The 14,310-nt window shown below is 34.8% G+C and overlaps 2 protein-coding genes across 2 annotated transcripts in view; one reads left to right on the forward strand and one right to left on the reverse strand.

Moving 5' to 3' along the window:
* Nucleotides 1-608: 608 nt before the first annotated feature.
* On the reverse strand, nucleotides 609-1,926 carry LOC100178386. Its single transcript, XM_002127760.3, has 3 exons — nucleotides 1,732-1,926; nucleotides 1,215-1,475; nucleotides 609-765 (listed from the first exon to the last, which is right to left on the reverse strand). Exons 1-3 carry the CDS (start codon nucleotides 1,790-1,792, stop codon nucleotides 749-751), a joined length of 339 nt encoding a protein of 112 aa, XP_002127796.1. The 5' UTR covers nucleotides 1,793-1,926; the 3' UTR covers nucleotides 609-748.
* Nucleotides 1,927-3,014: 1,088 nt separating this feature from the next.
* LOC100180759 (dnaJ homolog subfamily C member 13) overlaps nucleotides 3,015-14,310 on the forward strand; it is a 26,927-nt gene continuing 15,631 nt past the window's right edge. Inside the window, exons 1-26 of the mRNA XM_026835920.1 lie at nucleotides 3,015-3,201; nucleotides 3,611-3,686; nucleotides 3,823-3,972; nucleotides 4,090-4,188; nucleotides 4,406-4,495; nucleotides 4,759-4,809; nucleotides 5,024-5,230; nucleotides 5,469-5,564; nucleotides 6,114-6,272; nucleotides 7,123-7,274; nucleotides 7,508-7,602; nucleotides 7,800-7,905; nucleotides 8,265-8,364; nucleotides 8,803-8,910; nucleotides 9,140-9,295; nucleotides 9,970-10,077; nucleotides 10,564-10,710; nucleotides 10,840-10,935; nucleotides 10,998-11,051; nucleotides 11,283-11,443; nucleotides 11,569-11,614; nucleotides 11,853-11,960; nucleotides 12,373-12,473; nucleotides 12,746-12,905; nucleotides 13,357-13,419; nucleotides 13,996-14,218. Coding sequence (XP_026691721.1) covers nucleotides 3,131-3,201; nucleotides 3,611-3,686; nucleotides 3,823-3,972; nucleotides 4,090-4,188; nucleotides 4,406-4,495; nucleotides 4,759-4,809; nucleotides 5,024-5,230; nucleotides 5,469-5,564; nucleotides 6,114-6,272; nucleotides 7,123-7,274; nucleotides 7,508-7,602; nucleotides 7,800-7,905; nucleotides 8,265-8,364; nucleotides 8,803-8,910; nucleotides 9,140-9,295; nucleotides 9,970-10,077; nucleotides 10,564-10,710; nucleotides 10,840-10,935; nucleotides 10,998-11,051; nucleotides 11,283-11,443; nucleotides 11,569-11,614; nucleotides 11,853-11,960; nucleotides 12,373-12,473; nucleotides 12,746-12,905; nucleotides 13,357-13,419; nucleotides 13,996-14,218 — 2,983 coding nt within the window. The 5' untranslated portion in view covers nucleotides 3,015-3,130. The remainder of the gene's footprint in view (nucleotides 3,202-3,610; nucleotides 3,687-3,822; nucleotides 3,973-4,089; nucleotides 4,189-4,405; nucleotides 4,496-4,758; nucleotides 4,810-5,023; nucleotides 5,231-5,468; nucleotides 5,565-6,113; nucleotides 6,273-7,122; nucleotides 7,275-7,507; nucleotides 7,603-7,799; nucleotides 7,906-8,264; nucleotides 8,365-8,802; nucleotides 8,911-9,139; nucleotides 9,296-9,969; nucleotides 10,078-10,563; nucleotides 10,711-10,839; nucleotides 10,936-10,997; nucleotides 11,052-11,282; nucleotides 11,444-11,568; nucleotides 11,615-11,852; nucleotides 11,961-12,372; nucleotides 12,474-12,745; nucleotides 12,906-13,356; nucleotides 13,420-13,995; nucleotides 14,219-14,310) is intronic.

A 14,310-nucleotide genomic window follows, 5' to 3' on the forward strand; every position in this document is an offset into this window, starting at 1 on the left:
GTGAGAAAAACTGAATATGTCATGATAAATACAGAACAGAAGGGTCAAAATGGTTTAAATTAGGCATACAATAAGCATAATAATATAGATCTAAATTGTATTCATAAATTCAACGTGGCAGAGAAGCTGTAGCACAGCCGGTTTGTTAGATTACACAAAATTTGCAGAATATTTATAATATACTGATATAATAACAGGATAATGTATGGAATATATAATCGAAATTCGGTAACAGAAACTTGGAGAAAAATTCTCGGCGTAGGTAAAATACAGCGCAGCAATATTTTGTGGCAATAATATGACTTGTGTATATACTGGTTTCCACGAGTGTTTGCGAATTACTAAATAACACTTAGTGTGTTTGATATAATTATTTGAATCAATTAATAAAGGTGTGACAGTACAAATGTATGGCTGATAATTTAGACAACCCATTAGTGACCACTAGTTTGAAGCAATTGCCGTTAAGTGTCTTGCCCAAGGACACATACGCCCACAATGGTAGCAGCGTCGAGCCTTGTACCCATTACCTCTGGGTTACAGGCAGGCGCGCTAACCACTACACCACGGCGCTGGACGAACTATGTTATAAACGACTGCCATTTTAATGAAGATATATAGGTTATATTTAATAATGAAATGACACGTTTTGCAAGTAACTGTACAAAATATGAACGAAGAAGCGTTGGTGAGACGTAGATCTTAATTGCTACGAAACGGAAGTCGTCCTAGTTACATACAACTTCTTCTATATCGAGTAAGTACCTGCAAGTTTATTGAAAACGTTGTAGTTCGTACGTTACAAATTACATTATAATAACTTATAATAGTTAAGTAGAGTAAGATGGAATTGTTTTCGTAATGAACAAAGAATATTTACCGAACTATCTAACCATAGCCCGTGACTCAAAAGGGGCGTTGTTGTTATTAAAAACACGATCAGGACACATTGGATACAATATTGGATATAGTAGGATGGGGGAGGGTGGGACACCTTTTCATTCTAAATTCTCGTACATTTTGGTAGCAAACAAAAAACATTCAAGGAATTATAAAACCTTGTCTCGCGACTTTCATAGACCATTGTTAATTGTCTAAAATACGATCAGGATATTTATATATTTCGTGCTAAAGGTGTCCCATCTTCCCCCACCACACTATATATATATGGGTGCCAACGGTGTCCATATTAACCCACAGTACTGTATACACACCTTCCTCTGCCCTCCAGATAAGATTCATGAACCCGTTCGATGTCATTCGTTTTCTTGTGACTTTGACAGTGAAGCCCCAGTCAAACACAGATAAAACTTCGACATCGAAAACTCCTTGGTTTCCCGCTTTATCAATCACATCATAACACAATACGGTTGGGACGGACGAGCGGCAACGAGGTGGATTGAATGGGATCTCGTGAACTAAATGAGGGGATCCGGACCCCTGGAAAATGGTGTAGTTTCCGGATATCTCTTCGCCTGAGAATTAAAGTAAGTGTAAGAACTTTTCAGATTGGGTATAAGAATAAACGACCATAAATAAAAGGCTTATTTCAGCTTCTGCTGGCTTATATCTGCACTAAAATAAATAATTAAAACGTTTTATTTCGCTTGGCAAACTAGGTCTATCACGTTATGAAGGTTTAACGGAGGCGACTGTAACCTACGTTTTAATTTGTTAAATACAATACACTGCTTTCTTCTTTTTTTCTTACCAATTTAAATGTAAACTTACCATTGATGTTTGAAAATAACAATTCAACTGAAAGAACTAACACACAAAACCTTAGAAACATATTATTGCTTAAATGTTCTGTACTGTGGTTTGGCTGATATAAGTTAAACTGTGGTTGCTTTAACAAAACAATAGTAACAACATTTCGTCATGGTTTCTACACTAATTACCCGAAAGTAACTCGCATTGACGTCATAACCGAACAAATTCTGTTAAACCACACTCGCGTAATTTCGCGTTAACGACTTTTGTGAAAGAAACACTGCGTTGGCAAATGTATCACAAACTATTTTGGGCTCAGTGGGCAAATATGGGTTGTCAAATTGTCAACAAAAAATAACTGCAAAGTTACATATACGTTATAAGTCGTAAGCGGGAACGAAATCTGTGAAATAGAAAACCCGTGTTACAACCACCGCCGCTGTCAGGCCGCCCCAGCACTGCCGTGTTGTCCCAATTTACACAGGTATTTAGTCGTATTCATACGACTCTAAAGGGGCGTTCTTAGTTGTTGAAAACACGATCCGAAAATAAAAAAAAACACATGAGATCAAGGTGCTGAAGGTATCCCATTTTACCCCAAAATATACAGTACGTGTCCAACGATTTAACTTGGGATCCCCATTTTGTTGAGCTAAACCAGTTACTGTTGTCCCTCTTACCTTGATTGTTAGGATTTATTCTAAGAGAACGAGCTGTGTATGAATGTTGGGTAGAACAAGGCGTTGCTATGTTTGTTTTCGATACGCAAATCAGTTTTCATTAATATTCAATCTGTCACTTTCAAACTTCTAAGGTAGACCATTTACGTACACCACTGAGAATCAATATCTGTCCAAAGTAAACGATACTATGTTTAATATGCGTACTGACAAAGCGGAGACTTCTTAGGTAGTGTTCGGTTTATACAATAAATTGTTCCAATGCCAATCCTAGATTGTTTTAATCGTTATATTTAAAACAGTTTAGGTTACATGTCGAAAACTTATGATATTGGAGCTGTGTACTAAAATGCACCACATGCCCTCTGCCATCACGCGCGCCGGTAGCCAAAATGTTTATACACACCCGTAAGCCGTAAGGGAGTTTGGTGCTAGTGAGGAATCCTCCCCCCCCCCCTTGCCTATAGAAAAACTAGCACCGGGAGTTTATATATCGCAATTACATAATAATGTATTTCAGTAAAAGTAGACTTTGGCATGGAGATTTGTTATTCCTATATATTAGTCAGAAACAAAGGACAACCTATATTTATTTCAGCTTACGATTTTTGTGATTCACAGAAAGCAAAAACGTCAATAGGTTAATTTGTATCATTGTATGTACCCTGCACTGTTGGGACCATTGAATTACAATCGTACATGTTATCAGTTAGCTGTAATAGCATTTGTACTTCTCCATGTCTCAAATAATCGCTGATAATGTGGACGTTGCTTGTTATTACACAACAAAGCACTCGTGGAGGGGAAAGTAAGAAAAAAATTGGTTTCATTTGTTTCAAACAGTTACATTACATAAACCTTGTTTATATTTTGCATGTCATTAATATTAATTTTGCTTCCCCTTTGCTGTATGAATGCCAGTTATTTTATATGCAGTGAATGAGAAAAACAGTGGCATGCTGGTATTGGGGTAATGTTGTGTTAAACTTCATGTTTGGGTTCAATAAAAATATATTGATGAACCTTCACACTTTGTAATGCTGATGTACTAGTTAACTTTTTGTCTAAAACATGAGCGTGTATTAAATATAGTTACAGCCTATTTGGTTGGCATAGCACCATAAAGCATTATAGGTAACATAGGCCTTTCTTCTTTTGTAATACATAGTAGCCATACAAGATAATACTAATAAGACATGTTACCATGCTATTTTCAGATACAAACGTTTATTTGCCGTTGGAACGAAAGGTATTACGACGTACAATCCAAACTCATTAGAAATTACAAACCAAGTAAGAATCAATAGGAATAACCTACATTGTTTATTTAACACAAACTAACAAAATCAACATAAAAAAGCTCTTTTTCCAGCAATGTTTTTGACTTACAATAATAATAATTCATGTATTTATGAAAATATTTTTACAGTGGTCATACAGCGACTTTGCTGGAATTCTTGCCGATACCAAATCGAAAAACAACAATGAATTCATCATATCACTCAGAAAGACCGGAAAAAAGCATGAAACGATGCGATTTTCAAGCGACTATAGAGAAGATGTTATAACAGAAGCTCTGGTAAGAATACTTAATGAAAAGTCATTAGTTAAAATAAGCAATTAGATCAACGAGTTTAGATTTTTTATTGTATGTATGTATTATATAAGATATGTTTTAGGCTGTGTTTATTTTCAGCGCTACTGCAATCATTTCTCCGAGACTTACCATAAAGTACAAAGGTTTAATGCAATGAAACATCATTGGACAGACACCAGGCTACCTGTTGTGCTTGAGGTAAGATACTCCATCTCAAACGCATACATATGGTATGATGTGATCATAAATAACCAATATTTTAAAGGTAGTGCCAGAAACCTAGTTTAATTCTGTCTTGTTTTAAGCCAACAATAGTTTTTAAGCCAACAATTTTAACTATGTCACCCCAGATTTGTTAAAAAATATGCCTATGCCGTGGCACTGCATAAGGTAACTGACTTTTGTCAATTAACAGGTTGGGGCTGGTGGCTTGCATCAAATAGAAGCTTCAACCAAAGCCACTTTATCTTCGTATGATTATAAAAGCATTGAAGGTTTTACCGAGGTGAGCAACAACAATAACTTTTGTTTTGTAAATTGTACATAATGTCTACTGTTTAGCTCAGATTACATATTATTCTTTCTTGTTTGGTTCTATGATTCAACAGAATCAACTGTTAATTGTTAACCATTGTAAAAGCGATATTATTTTTATTGTTCGCTTTGGTGACTTTTCTACTTTTCTATTTGCGAAAACACAATTATATTTCTACATTACACGTATATTCATTACAGTTGTTATGGTTTATTAATCATAAAATGTTTTAGGTTTCTGGATACCCAGGTGGCATAGCAGTTATTTACAGCTTTGGAAGAATGGTAAGCCAACTCCTAACTATATATAGGTATACCTTAAACAAACCATTGCTTACTGATTAATGCAAGGCAAAGAATTCCACCCATGTTATACCGACTGTGGGTGTGATAAATAAGTGAGATATATCTACCTTGCCACCCCAGGTTGGGCATAATAAAGTGAAACGTTAATATCCATGCTGTGTGTTTAGTATTGTAAATAATTTTATTTCGACAGCATCTATTTGCGTGTCAACAAGCGGATGATTTGATCCGAGCTTGTGTGGATGCAGCTGCAAGGAATGTAGGGATTGTTCTAAAGAAGAGGAAGGAGCCAATCACGTTTGATCAGTTTGTAAACTACCGGCTGGGTAAATATAGTGAGGATGAACATATTACTTCGTTGGCGGAGTTCCCTGTGCAAAAGATCACAAATCGTGCAATGGTAAGATATTGGATTATTTATTTAAGTAGTGTATATTTCATATTATATACCAAATACCAAATAAGCAGAAAAAATTACTATTTTGCAATATGGCTGGTGTAACAAAAAAATGAGTAAAACGTTAGTATGTCTCAATGTCTGTTGTGAACATTTTCAGATTATTTCTTAAGTTTTTGCTGATTTAAATTTTTTGGTAATTTATCGTGTAGGATTTATTACATTTGTGTTGTTTTTGTAGGAGCCAGTCAGAAGAACTTTATGCTTAAGTGAGACTTGTATATTGGAGAGAGATCCCGGCACTTATTGCATTCCGACTTTGCACCCACTATCTGAGGTAGCCTATGTAGTTTAATGTACAAGTAATATGGTAGACCTATGTAATATAATGCATTGGTAATAATGTTTATTGGTATGTGGTATAAAATGTACAGGTATTATTGGTAAGTTGTGTAATAGTAATAGGTATTACTAACATGTAGTCGTCTATATTGTACCGGTATTTTGTGTAGTATGTTGCACAGAGCATATGTATAATTGGTGCGGGGTATAATAGTACAAACATTACTAATATCTGGTGTAATGCATATCCAGGTTTAATAGCTACACTGTGTCACTGTTGTATTTTTAGTGTTTGTAAATATAACTATGTGTTGCTATGTAACTATGTCTACAACTAGTGAAAATAATGCAATTTCAAAGGTTTTATTTTATAGTAATTGATTTTTATCATGTAATTTATTGAGGTATTTTCTTTTCTTTTTATCCCAGTGGTTTATGTTGTGGACTTTTATTGTTTTATTATAAAATTTATTTAAGTATTCTATACTCTCATTGTCTTATCTTACTAAATATGTTGGAAACTTAAATTATTCCACGGTGACAGATCTTTTCACTCGTTCGAAGCATGCATGACCCACAAAGATTCACTATCGAATATCGTAACGGACAAAGTCGGCATTATGCTTCTACTGACAGGGATTCATTGCTTGCTACTTTACTTGATGGTGTGCGTGCCAGTGGTAACAGGGATGTCTGTATTAAGGTAAGATTGTCAAATATTATATGACTTTCTATTCTATGTGGTGAGGTCCTTGAGGGCTGAAAATTTAGGCCAGGTTTGGCCCATTACCCCAACACCCTTGTGAAGTTCCTTATTCTTGTTTTGGCTCCAGCGTCCCGATAAGTTCCCGTTTTCTGTTCCGACTTTTGTTTTCAGGACTCCATCTAAAAAACACATAGTTTGTATGAAATACATCACTGTTGAACATTTTACATATTTATACTTTGGTAATAACCTAATTATTACCCCGCGTTTCGAAAGTTGTTTCTTAAATTTTTTTGAATAAAATGATTGTAATACACTTCCATTTGTACATGTTCAGTTGCCTACTGCACAGTGAAAACATTCTGATTTACCCAGCACAGTTGTTCATTAACTCAATGTTTATTGTTGGTTGCTGATCCATATATACGTGTGTATGCAACCAAAGCATATCAAATGGCTGCCGAATAAATACCCGGCTATTTTCACGTTTCAGACACATTTTTGAAAGTTTTTATACAATGAGATTACAAAAACATTTTGAATTTGTATTTTACAATAAAAATCTACCAAATAATTATCCATCTATCTATCTATATATATATCCTAAATACTAAATGATTGGTAATTTGAATGCTAATCATAGTTACACCAGTTAAACAATTTAAATGCTACTATGTATTTCATAAACATTACAAAATTAAACCATAGTGCCCCGGTAGTAAAAACAGTCCATTTTAGATAACTTACTCGTTAAGAACAATTGTTTGCCTATATCTTCCCCTGTCTTTTTATACATATTTTGGTGGTGTAATTTTTTTTTATTTTACGATTTGTATTTTTTGGACAGATGACCCCAACCAACTTGGGTCAAAGGTTGGGACCCCAGAGAGTATATTTAGACGAGGATGTGGAGAGCATGCACCTCAAGTTCCTTTCTCAACATCCAACTGGAAACTTTACTGATGCTGTGTTCAGATTTAACAACTGCGTGCAATACAGGTCACATATTGGCATTTGGTTTTGTTTAAAGTCATATTTTTGGGTTTTAAAATGTATTTTTTTGGTTATTGAGCGTTTGAAGTTTTTCATAGGCAAAATCCTCTAGTAGACAGAAAGTCTTAATTTTAAGTTGTTACTGTTTATTAAAGTTAGAGCTTACTTAATGCATTCATAATCAGTTGATCAGTTTAAATTTGACCACGTGATGTTAATTTATTTAATCTGCTCAACAGGGGTTTACTATGGGCAGTTAAACAGGATGGATTCTTTTCTGAAAACAAAGAAAAAATGATTAACAGTGCAATAAACGCCCTGCTGGAAAAAGAGGGTAAGCCGTGAAAAGTTAGTTTACATTTTAACAAAAGCTGGATGGTTTCATTTATGAAACTATATTGTTCACTGAATTCAACTCGTTTGACTTTTATTTTGTCTATAACGTAATTCGTAGCACTTTATACTATACGCCTATATCTTTACTTTGATAGAATATTTTTCAAAAGTATATTTTTCCATTTCTCTCACTAGGTGATCAGGACAAAATATCTGACCAAGAGTTGGAAGCACAGTTTCACGCTCTGCGTAGACTGGTGGCTTCCAAAGCTGGTTTCTGTGCTTTCACACAACTTCCAAGGTAATATCCTAATATAAGGTAATATGTCAACTCGGCCGAAATGTATGTGTGTTAAGGTAATGGGTTGACTCTACCTAAACCTCTGGGTGTTGGGGTAATATGTCAACTCGGCCTAAGTTTATAGGTGTCGGGCAATGGGCCAACCCTGGCCTAAATTTATGGGTGTTGGGGCAATGGGCCAACCCTGGACTAAATCTCTGGGTATTTAGGTAATGGGCAAACTCTGTCTTTATCCCAGGTCCCATGGCCTGCCACACTGTACTGTATGGCAGACAAAGGTTATTTACATTTTGCCTGGTAGCAGAAGTACTACAATATGATATTCCATGTACCAATGTACAATTTGTTTGAATGTTTAGGTTCAGGGAAAGCCTTGGGATGAAAGTGATTAAAGCTTTGCAGAGGAACAGTGATGGTGTGACACACGCTGCTATTGATACTTTGTCTACATTGCTGAGTGTAAGTTCATTTATCTCCTATTTAAGGACAACATATTTAATATTTGGAATTTAAATTAAGAATTTTTTCACCTGGGTTTTGATCACTACAGTTTACGCATTGGGCGAAATATTTTTAAAATTTCCGACAAAATCTTGGCAGACTTTGCTAAATTGCAAGTCGCTCATAGTTGTAAAACATTCGACACCCTCACTGATTAAGTTTTAAGTACCGTGTACTTTGGCTCCAGTGTTTGTATAAACACCTAACTGCAGAATAAAAGCTGTTTTCAGCCTAAAACACGGCGCTAAAAGTCTAAAACATATGATGTTACCCCTGTAAGTTAGGAGGTTCAAAACCTCCTAATGTTACCCCAGTGATTCAAACTTTTTTAAAATTATGTCTGTTCTGTTTTTTTTGCATTTTGATTAAAAAAATTTACTGTAATTGCACTCCCAGCCTATGCACGATAAATACGATCTTCGGCAAGAACAACTGAACAAAGCATCATTGCTCTCATCCAAGAAGTTTCTGGAAGCTTTACTTAAGCAGTTTGAAGAAAGAGTGGTCAGTTCTATTTTTACTCACCATAAACTGCTTTTAACTTGTTATAATTTTCAATGGGGCTTTAGACTAAGATAGTGGTTTATAATTTTTAATATGTAGTTGAATTTTTTACTGCTTTGCAGTTATCTAAACAAGTTGACATAGGACGTAGGGTGACATTTATAAAATTTGAAAACTTGCTCTTTACATTTTTTGTTGTAAATTATAAAAACATTTCTTTGTTATTCAGTTCAAAGGCAGGGGAGCATTGGTGATAAGTGCAATGTTGGATTTCCTCACCTTTTCATTATGTGCACCACATAGTGAAACTACTGAAGGAAAATGCTTTGACCAATTGCTGCAGTTGGTGGCTGACATGGGGCGCTGTCTGTTCAAGTTATTTCAGGTATTTATAAAATATAATAGACTATAGAAAATGTGTTATGGGTTTCTACATCAAACCACAGCATAAAATACATAACATATTATTAATTTCCTAAAAAAGACACTTACATTTTTTTGACAGTTTTCATACAAAAAATATGCTATGTACAGGTACATGTAAAACAGGAGTTATAGTTTAATAGCAATATGTCTGGCTCTGCAACTCAGTAGTTGGGTGCATGCATCGTAACCTAATTACCAGGTCAAATGCTGAATACCGACTCTGAGCTGTATGTGGCTTTAGAAAGTTAACAAACATTGCCCTCAGTCTGGGTAGTCAGGGACCTCGGCAACTTTGGCGTAAATCTTAAGTCTAATGGTATGCGATGCTGTAGAACTGACCCATATTTAAGCGGCGTAACCTGCATGGGTTCTAGAATTTAGGCCAGAATTGACCCATTACCCCAAAACCTAACCCATATAGAATAGAAAAAAGAATATCATCAACAAACCTCTTTAAATGCATCCTATTTAAACCCATTTACTAGATTCAATTTGAAGTCACACGGCATAGCACGCCTGGGTTCTAGAGTTTAGGCAAAAAATTGACCCATTACTCCAAAACCTCGCCCACATAGAATAGAAATAAAAATAAACATCATCAATAAACCTTTTAAACTAATTCCACCACCACAGCATCCATCAATGGCGATAGTTAAAGGGGCTGGGTTGGTCATGAAAGCAATTATTGAGGAAGGAGATTCAGAAACTGCAGCTCACATGCAGGAACTCGCCCTTGCTGAGGTACGTGGACGTGCAGTTAATTGCTTCATTGAAATGTTTTTATCATGTTCTACATGCGGTTGATTGCTTTAGTAAATTGTTTTATAATTTATAAAGTAAAAAGTGTTTTATAATTTTTAAATTTTTTAAAAGTTTTGTTTTTATACTATTATATTTCATACTTATCATACGTATTACCCCATAACAGTTTTTTAGTCTTATCATTTTTTCGAGTTTGGTAAGTGTGATTAAAACACAGAATTAACTTTATTAACACACAAAACACAACTTGCAGCTGTAGTAGCTGTTATGCATTCCGTGAATCGAATCTAGTTCATATAGAGATTCTGTGAAAAAAATCCGGTAAGGATCTGGTGCCACAAAAAACTACAAAAACTGAAAAATCTGTTACATTTTCGTAGCAGCAGATCCTTGAAACTGTAGTTTTCGTTTACGTAATTTTTACCAAAACCGAACCCCCCATTGTAACACTACTCACAAACACAGGGGGCATTACCGCGCCATCTTCACACTGCAATGTTCACGATGTCAGCTGACACCCGTCTCCTCATAAACCGCCAACTAAGTCGTCATCTACTCGGCTTATGGGTGACGGGCCATCCGCCAGCTATGGGGTTACTCAAGAGAATTCTGGTTGGTGTTTGAATAATTTTTATAACTTCTTGGCCAGTGACCAGTTTTGCATTTTTTCATAACCGCCTACAATGTTGTGGTAATGTGCCTACTCTGGCGTGAATGTCAACCACACTTTTATGTTCACAGCCTGCAGGTTTGCTTGCTTACCTTGATTCAGATGATGAAGTTCCACAAAGTGAACAGGACTTGCTTCATATGCGTGATAACCTTAAGTCAGCAATCGTAAGTTGCATGCAAACAGATAGGTAAAAATGGAAGTCAAAATTTGTTGTTGTTAACTTTAGGATCAGACGAAGCAGAATTCTCAATGGAGGCAACTTGACCGACAACTTAAACAGGTAGGAGCAAAACCATGATATATATTTTTTTCTGCACTAGTATGGATTAAGAATTTTCAACAGTGCGCTTACATTTTCATTAAAATTGCCACCTTTTCCCCTATCCCATTTCCCTTGGCTTACCATAGGGCCTCAGTCTAGCATGTCATGTCATCTTCAGTCATATGGAACAGAATGCACCAATATTATACAACTAATTATTTCAGTATTTCACAAACACCTGTGTTTTAGATTGAGCGACTTGTCAGCAAACAAGCCAATGTTTTGCTAACTCACTGGAGAGACACGATTGGAATTGAAAAACAAAATCAGAATCAACAAAAACCTATTGTTTTAAGAAAACGAAGACAGAGAATTAAAACAGAGGCCAACTGGCCCTTGTTTTACTATAAGTAAGAGTTGACGTGCATAAAAATTATTCTTAATTTGAATATATTGAAGCAATAACTTGTTTTCTTCTGGTGTGAACTTTAACTTGATTAGTTATCCTGTAACCAAAGCATTTCTTTTGTTTTAGTTTTACGATTGACCATGCCAAGCCAAATCTCATTTGGAACCACAAGGTATGATTAGTTTAAGGTTTGAAAACTATGTAAATAATTATATTTAAGTATTATTAAAAAGGAACCTTTTTTACCCTATTATTGATTTCAATAGTTTAGGTAATTTTGTTATTGCTTTAAAGAGGTTTTTATCTTACATTACGCAGTGATGCGCAGTTACTTTTTAACCAATTTACCATAACACAAAGCATAGTTTTAAAATCACTCTGCGCAAAAGTAATACAATATAATTCTACAGACTCGTGAAGAATTGAAAACAGCTTTAGAAAACGAGATGAGAGCATTTCATATTGACCAGGAACTTGGTAGGACAACTGAAATTGCATGGAATCATCATGAATTTGAGGTATTAAGCTTTTAGACGTTTACCATCATTCATTCTGTTATAGCAAAAAAATAAAAAGTGTAAAAAGCTAAAACAGATAAAAAAATAAGTCGAAGTCAATTTATTTCTTTTTTTGTTGCTAGTCATTTCAAGATAGTCATTAAAAACCATTTTTTTTTACATAGAAAATTAATAAAAAAACTTGCCATTTTTTATGTGGTCAATTTATATAAAATTTAATCCGATACTTGATAAATTGGACATTTTTATTTATTGAATTTTAATTAACTTTTGTACCCAATAAATAGTGTTTTAATTTTTTTTTACTTTATCATTTTAATATACTGAGCTTTCCTTTTATTATGCCAGAGAGTTACCTTTACTTATATGGAATGAACTGTAAGTTGATAGTTGTTTATACCCCACACCTCAGGTCCAATACGAATGTCTTGCTGATGAAATAAAGATTGGAGATTATTATCTTCGTTTGCTCTTAGAGGAAGAGTTTGAAGAGGAGTTAGCGATCAAGCGATCGTAAGTTAATGTTTATATTATTCTGTTACTTTTGCTAACAGGCATAATGTAATTAATCTTTCAATGGCTCATCTGGTAAACAAAACCTCTCCAACGTTTAAAATGCCATCTGGCTCGAAAAAACCTGTTGTATTTTCGATGTTTCATCCGGCAAGAGCTTGTTGGATCTTTTTCACTAATTAGGCCGCTAGTTTCACCTGCTTGGCTAACTGTATATGTTAAGCAAATTTCAGTTGTTCAACAGTTTACTAACTTTGCTTAACACACCTTAGATATGAGTTCTTCAATGATCTTTACCATCGATTCCTACTTACCCCCAAGACTGCCATGAAATGCATGTGTTTGCAAGCCATGGCTATTGTGTATGGGAAGTGTTGGGAGGACATTGGGGCTTTCAATGACACCAAGTACATTGTTGGGATGCTGGAAAGGGTAAATGCTTGCTGTAATAATCAGCTATTGGTGATTTATTTAATCAGAACAGAACAGTTTTACACTGAGAATATGTGCAAGTTATTTTATAAGATATTTATAATTAATATAATAAGATTTCTGTGTTAATAACTAACATATACAGTAATGGCACACATACTTGTCTTATATATTAACACAAATCACTCAAGCAACACAAAGAAAGTTGTATGAGTCTTTTTTTTTCCTATAAATACAAAAGATCGAAATTCTAGATTTGATATAAAGTATTCTAGAATACCTAATTTTTCTGTAATGTGTATCCCTAACTCTGGCTAAATCTTAGGTCCCATAATATGCCATGTGATAGGACATCCCACATACAATATAATACAATACAAATATATAATTATTATTTTCAAAATTGTTTTATTTCATAAATTTATTAATCCACAACCATTTCTTTCATCAGTGTTCAGACAGATTGGAACGAGATCGAATAATTTTGTTCGTTGAGAAACTGATAAAGCATAAGGTTGGTAACTTACTTTGGGGAAGATGAGACACCTTTAGACTTAATATCCAAATACTCTGATCGTGTTTTAAACAACTAACAACAGTCTATGGGAGGCGTGGGCATACGGTTTATAATTCTTTGAATGTTTCTTGTTTACTACCAAAATGTGAAAAATAGAATAAAAAGGTGTCCCATCTCCCCCACCCAAGTATATATCACAGTTGTAAATACTAAACAGGTCTTTTGCTGGCATTTACGTTTGTTGAAGTGTTTGAAATGTTTATATATTTCTATGTAACTTTCAATAACCAAGCCCTAATCATAACTGTAAATGAATCTTAACTTTCGGACACTAGGCTCTATGGTTGTCTTAACGAACAAGAACAATTTATTCATAAACACAGAATAGGTCTATATATTGTCATTGCTGTCCTAATATTCATGTTCATCTTGTTTTGCTGTTAATTCCCTTCTTTGCTGTTTTTATTGATTTGATCTTTATAACTGTATTCGAAGAGATAAATACAATCTATAGTATGTTGTGTTAAACCATATGTTATAAGACTTAATGTAAATTTTTTTCTCTCTTCTCAGAGGAACGTAAAAGAGGTTCTGGATGCAAACGGAGTCCGGATTCTTGTTGACCTTCTCAGCATGGCCCACTTGCACACAACGCGCGCGCACGTGCCCACACAGCGCAACGTGATCGAGGCCACAGCTGAGATGATGTCGGGTGCTGGGGAAAAGGAATGGTATTTTGGGAACAAGGAGAAGGAAAGACTCGGCCCTTACAGCTTCAATGAGGTAAATACTTTGTGCTTTCCAACATGAAGGCCCTTTTTTATTTGCTGAAAATCAAATAATACAAATTGTATCATGCATATTGGCTGTCATGTTTATATTTTTGAC

This window comes from Ciona intestinalis, chromosome 9 (genome assembly GCF_000224145.3).
Source record: "Ciona intestinalis chromosome 9, KH, whole genome shotgun sequence".
Lineage (NCBI taxonomy): Eukaryota > Metazoa > Chordata > Ascidiacea > Phlebobranchia > Cionidae > Ciona > Ciona intestinalis.

What these genes read in the sequence shown, in the direction of transcription:
- LOC100178386 (XM_002127760.3), bottom strand. Translation starts at nt 1,792, where the DNA reads ATGTTTCTAAGGTTTTGTGTGTTAGTTCTTTCAGTTGAATTGTTATTT. An exon ending in GTTATTTTCAAACATCAATG is followed by an intron (nt 1,476 to 1,731) that starts GTAAGTTTACAT and finishes TTTAATTCTCAG; the next exon opens with GCGAAGAGATATCCGGAAAC.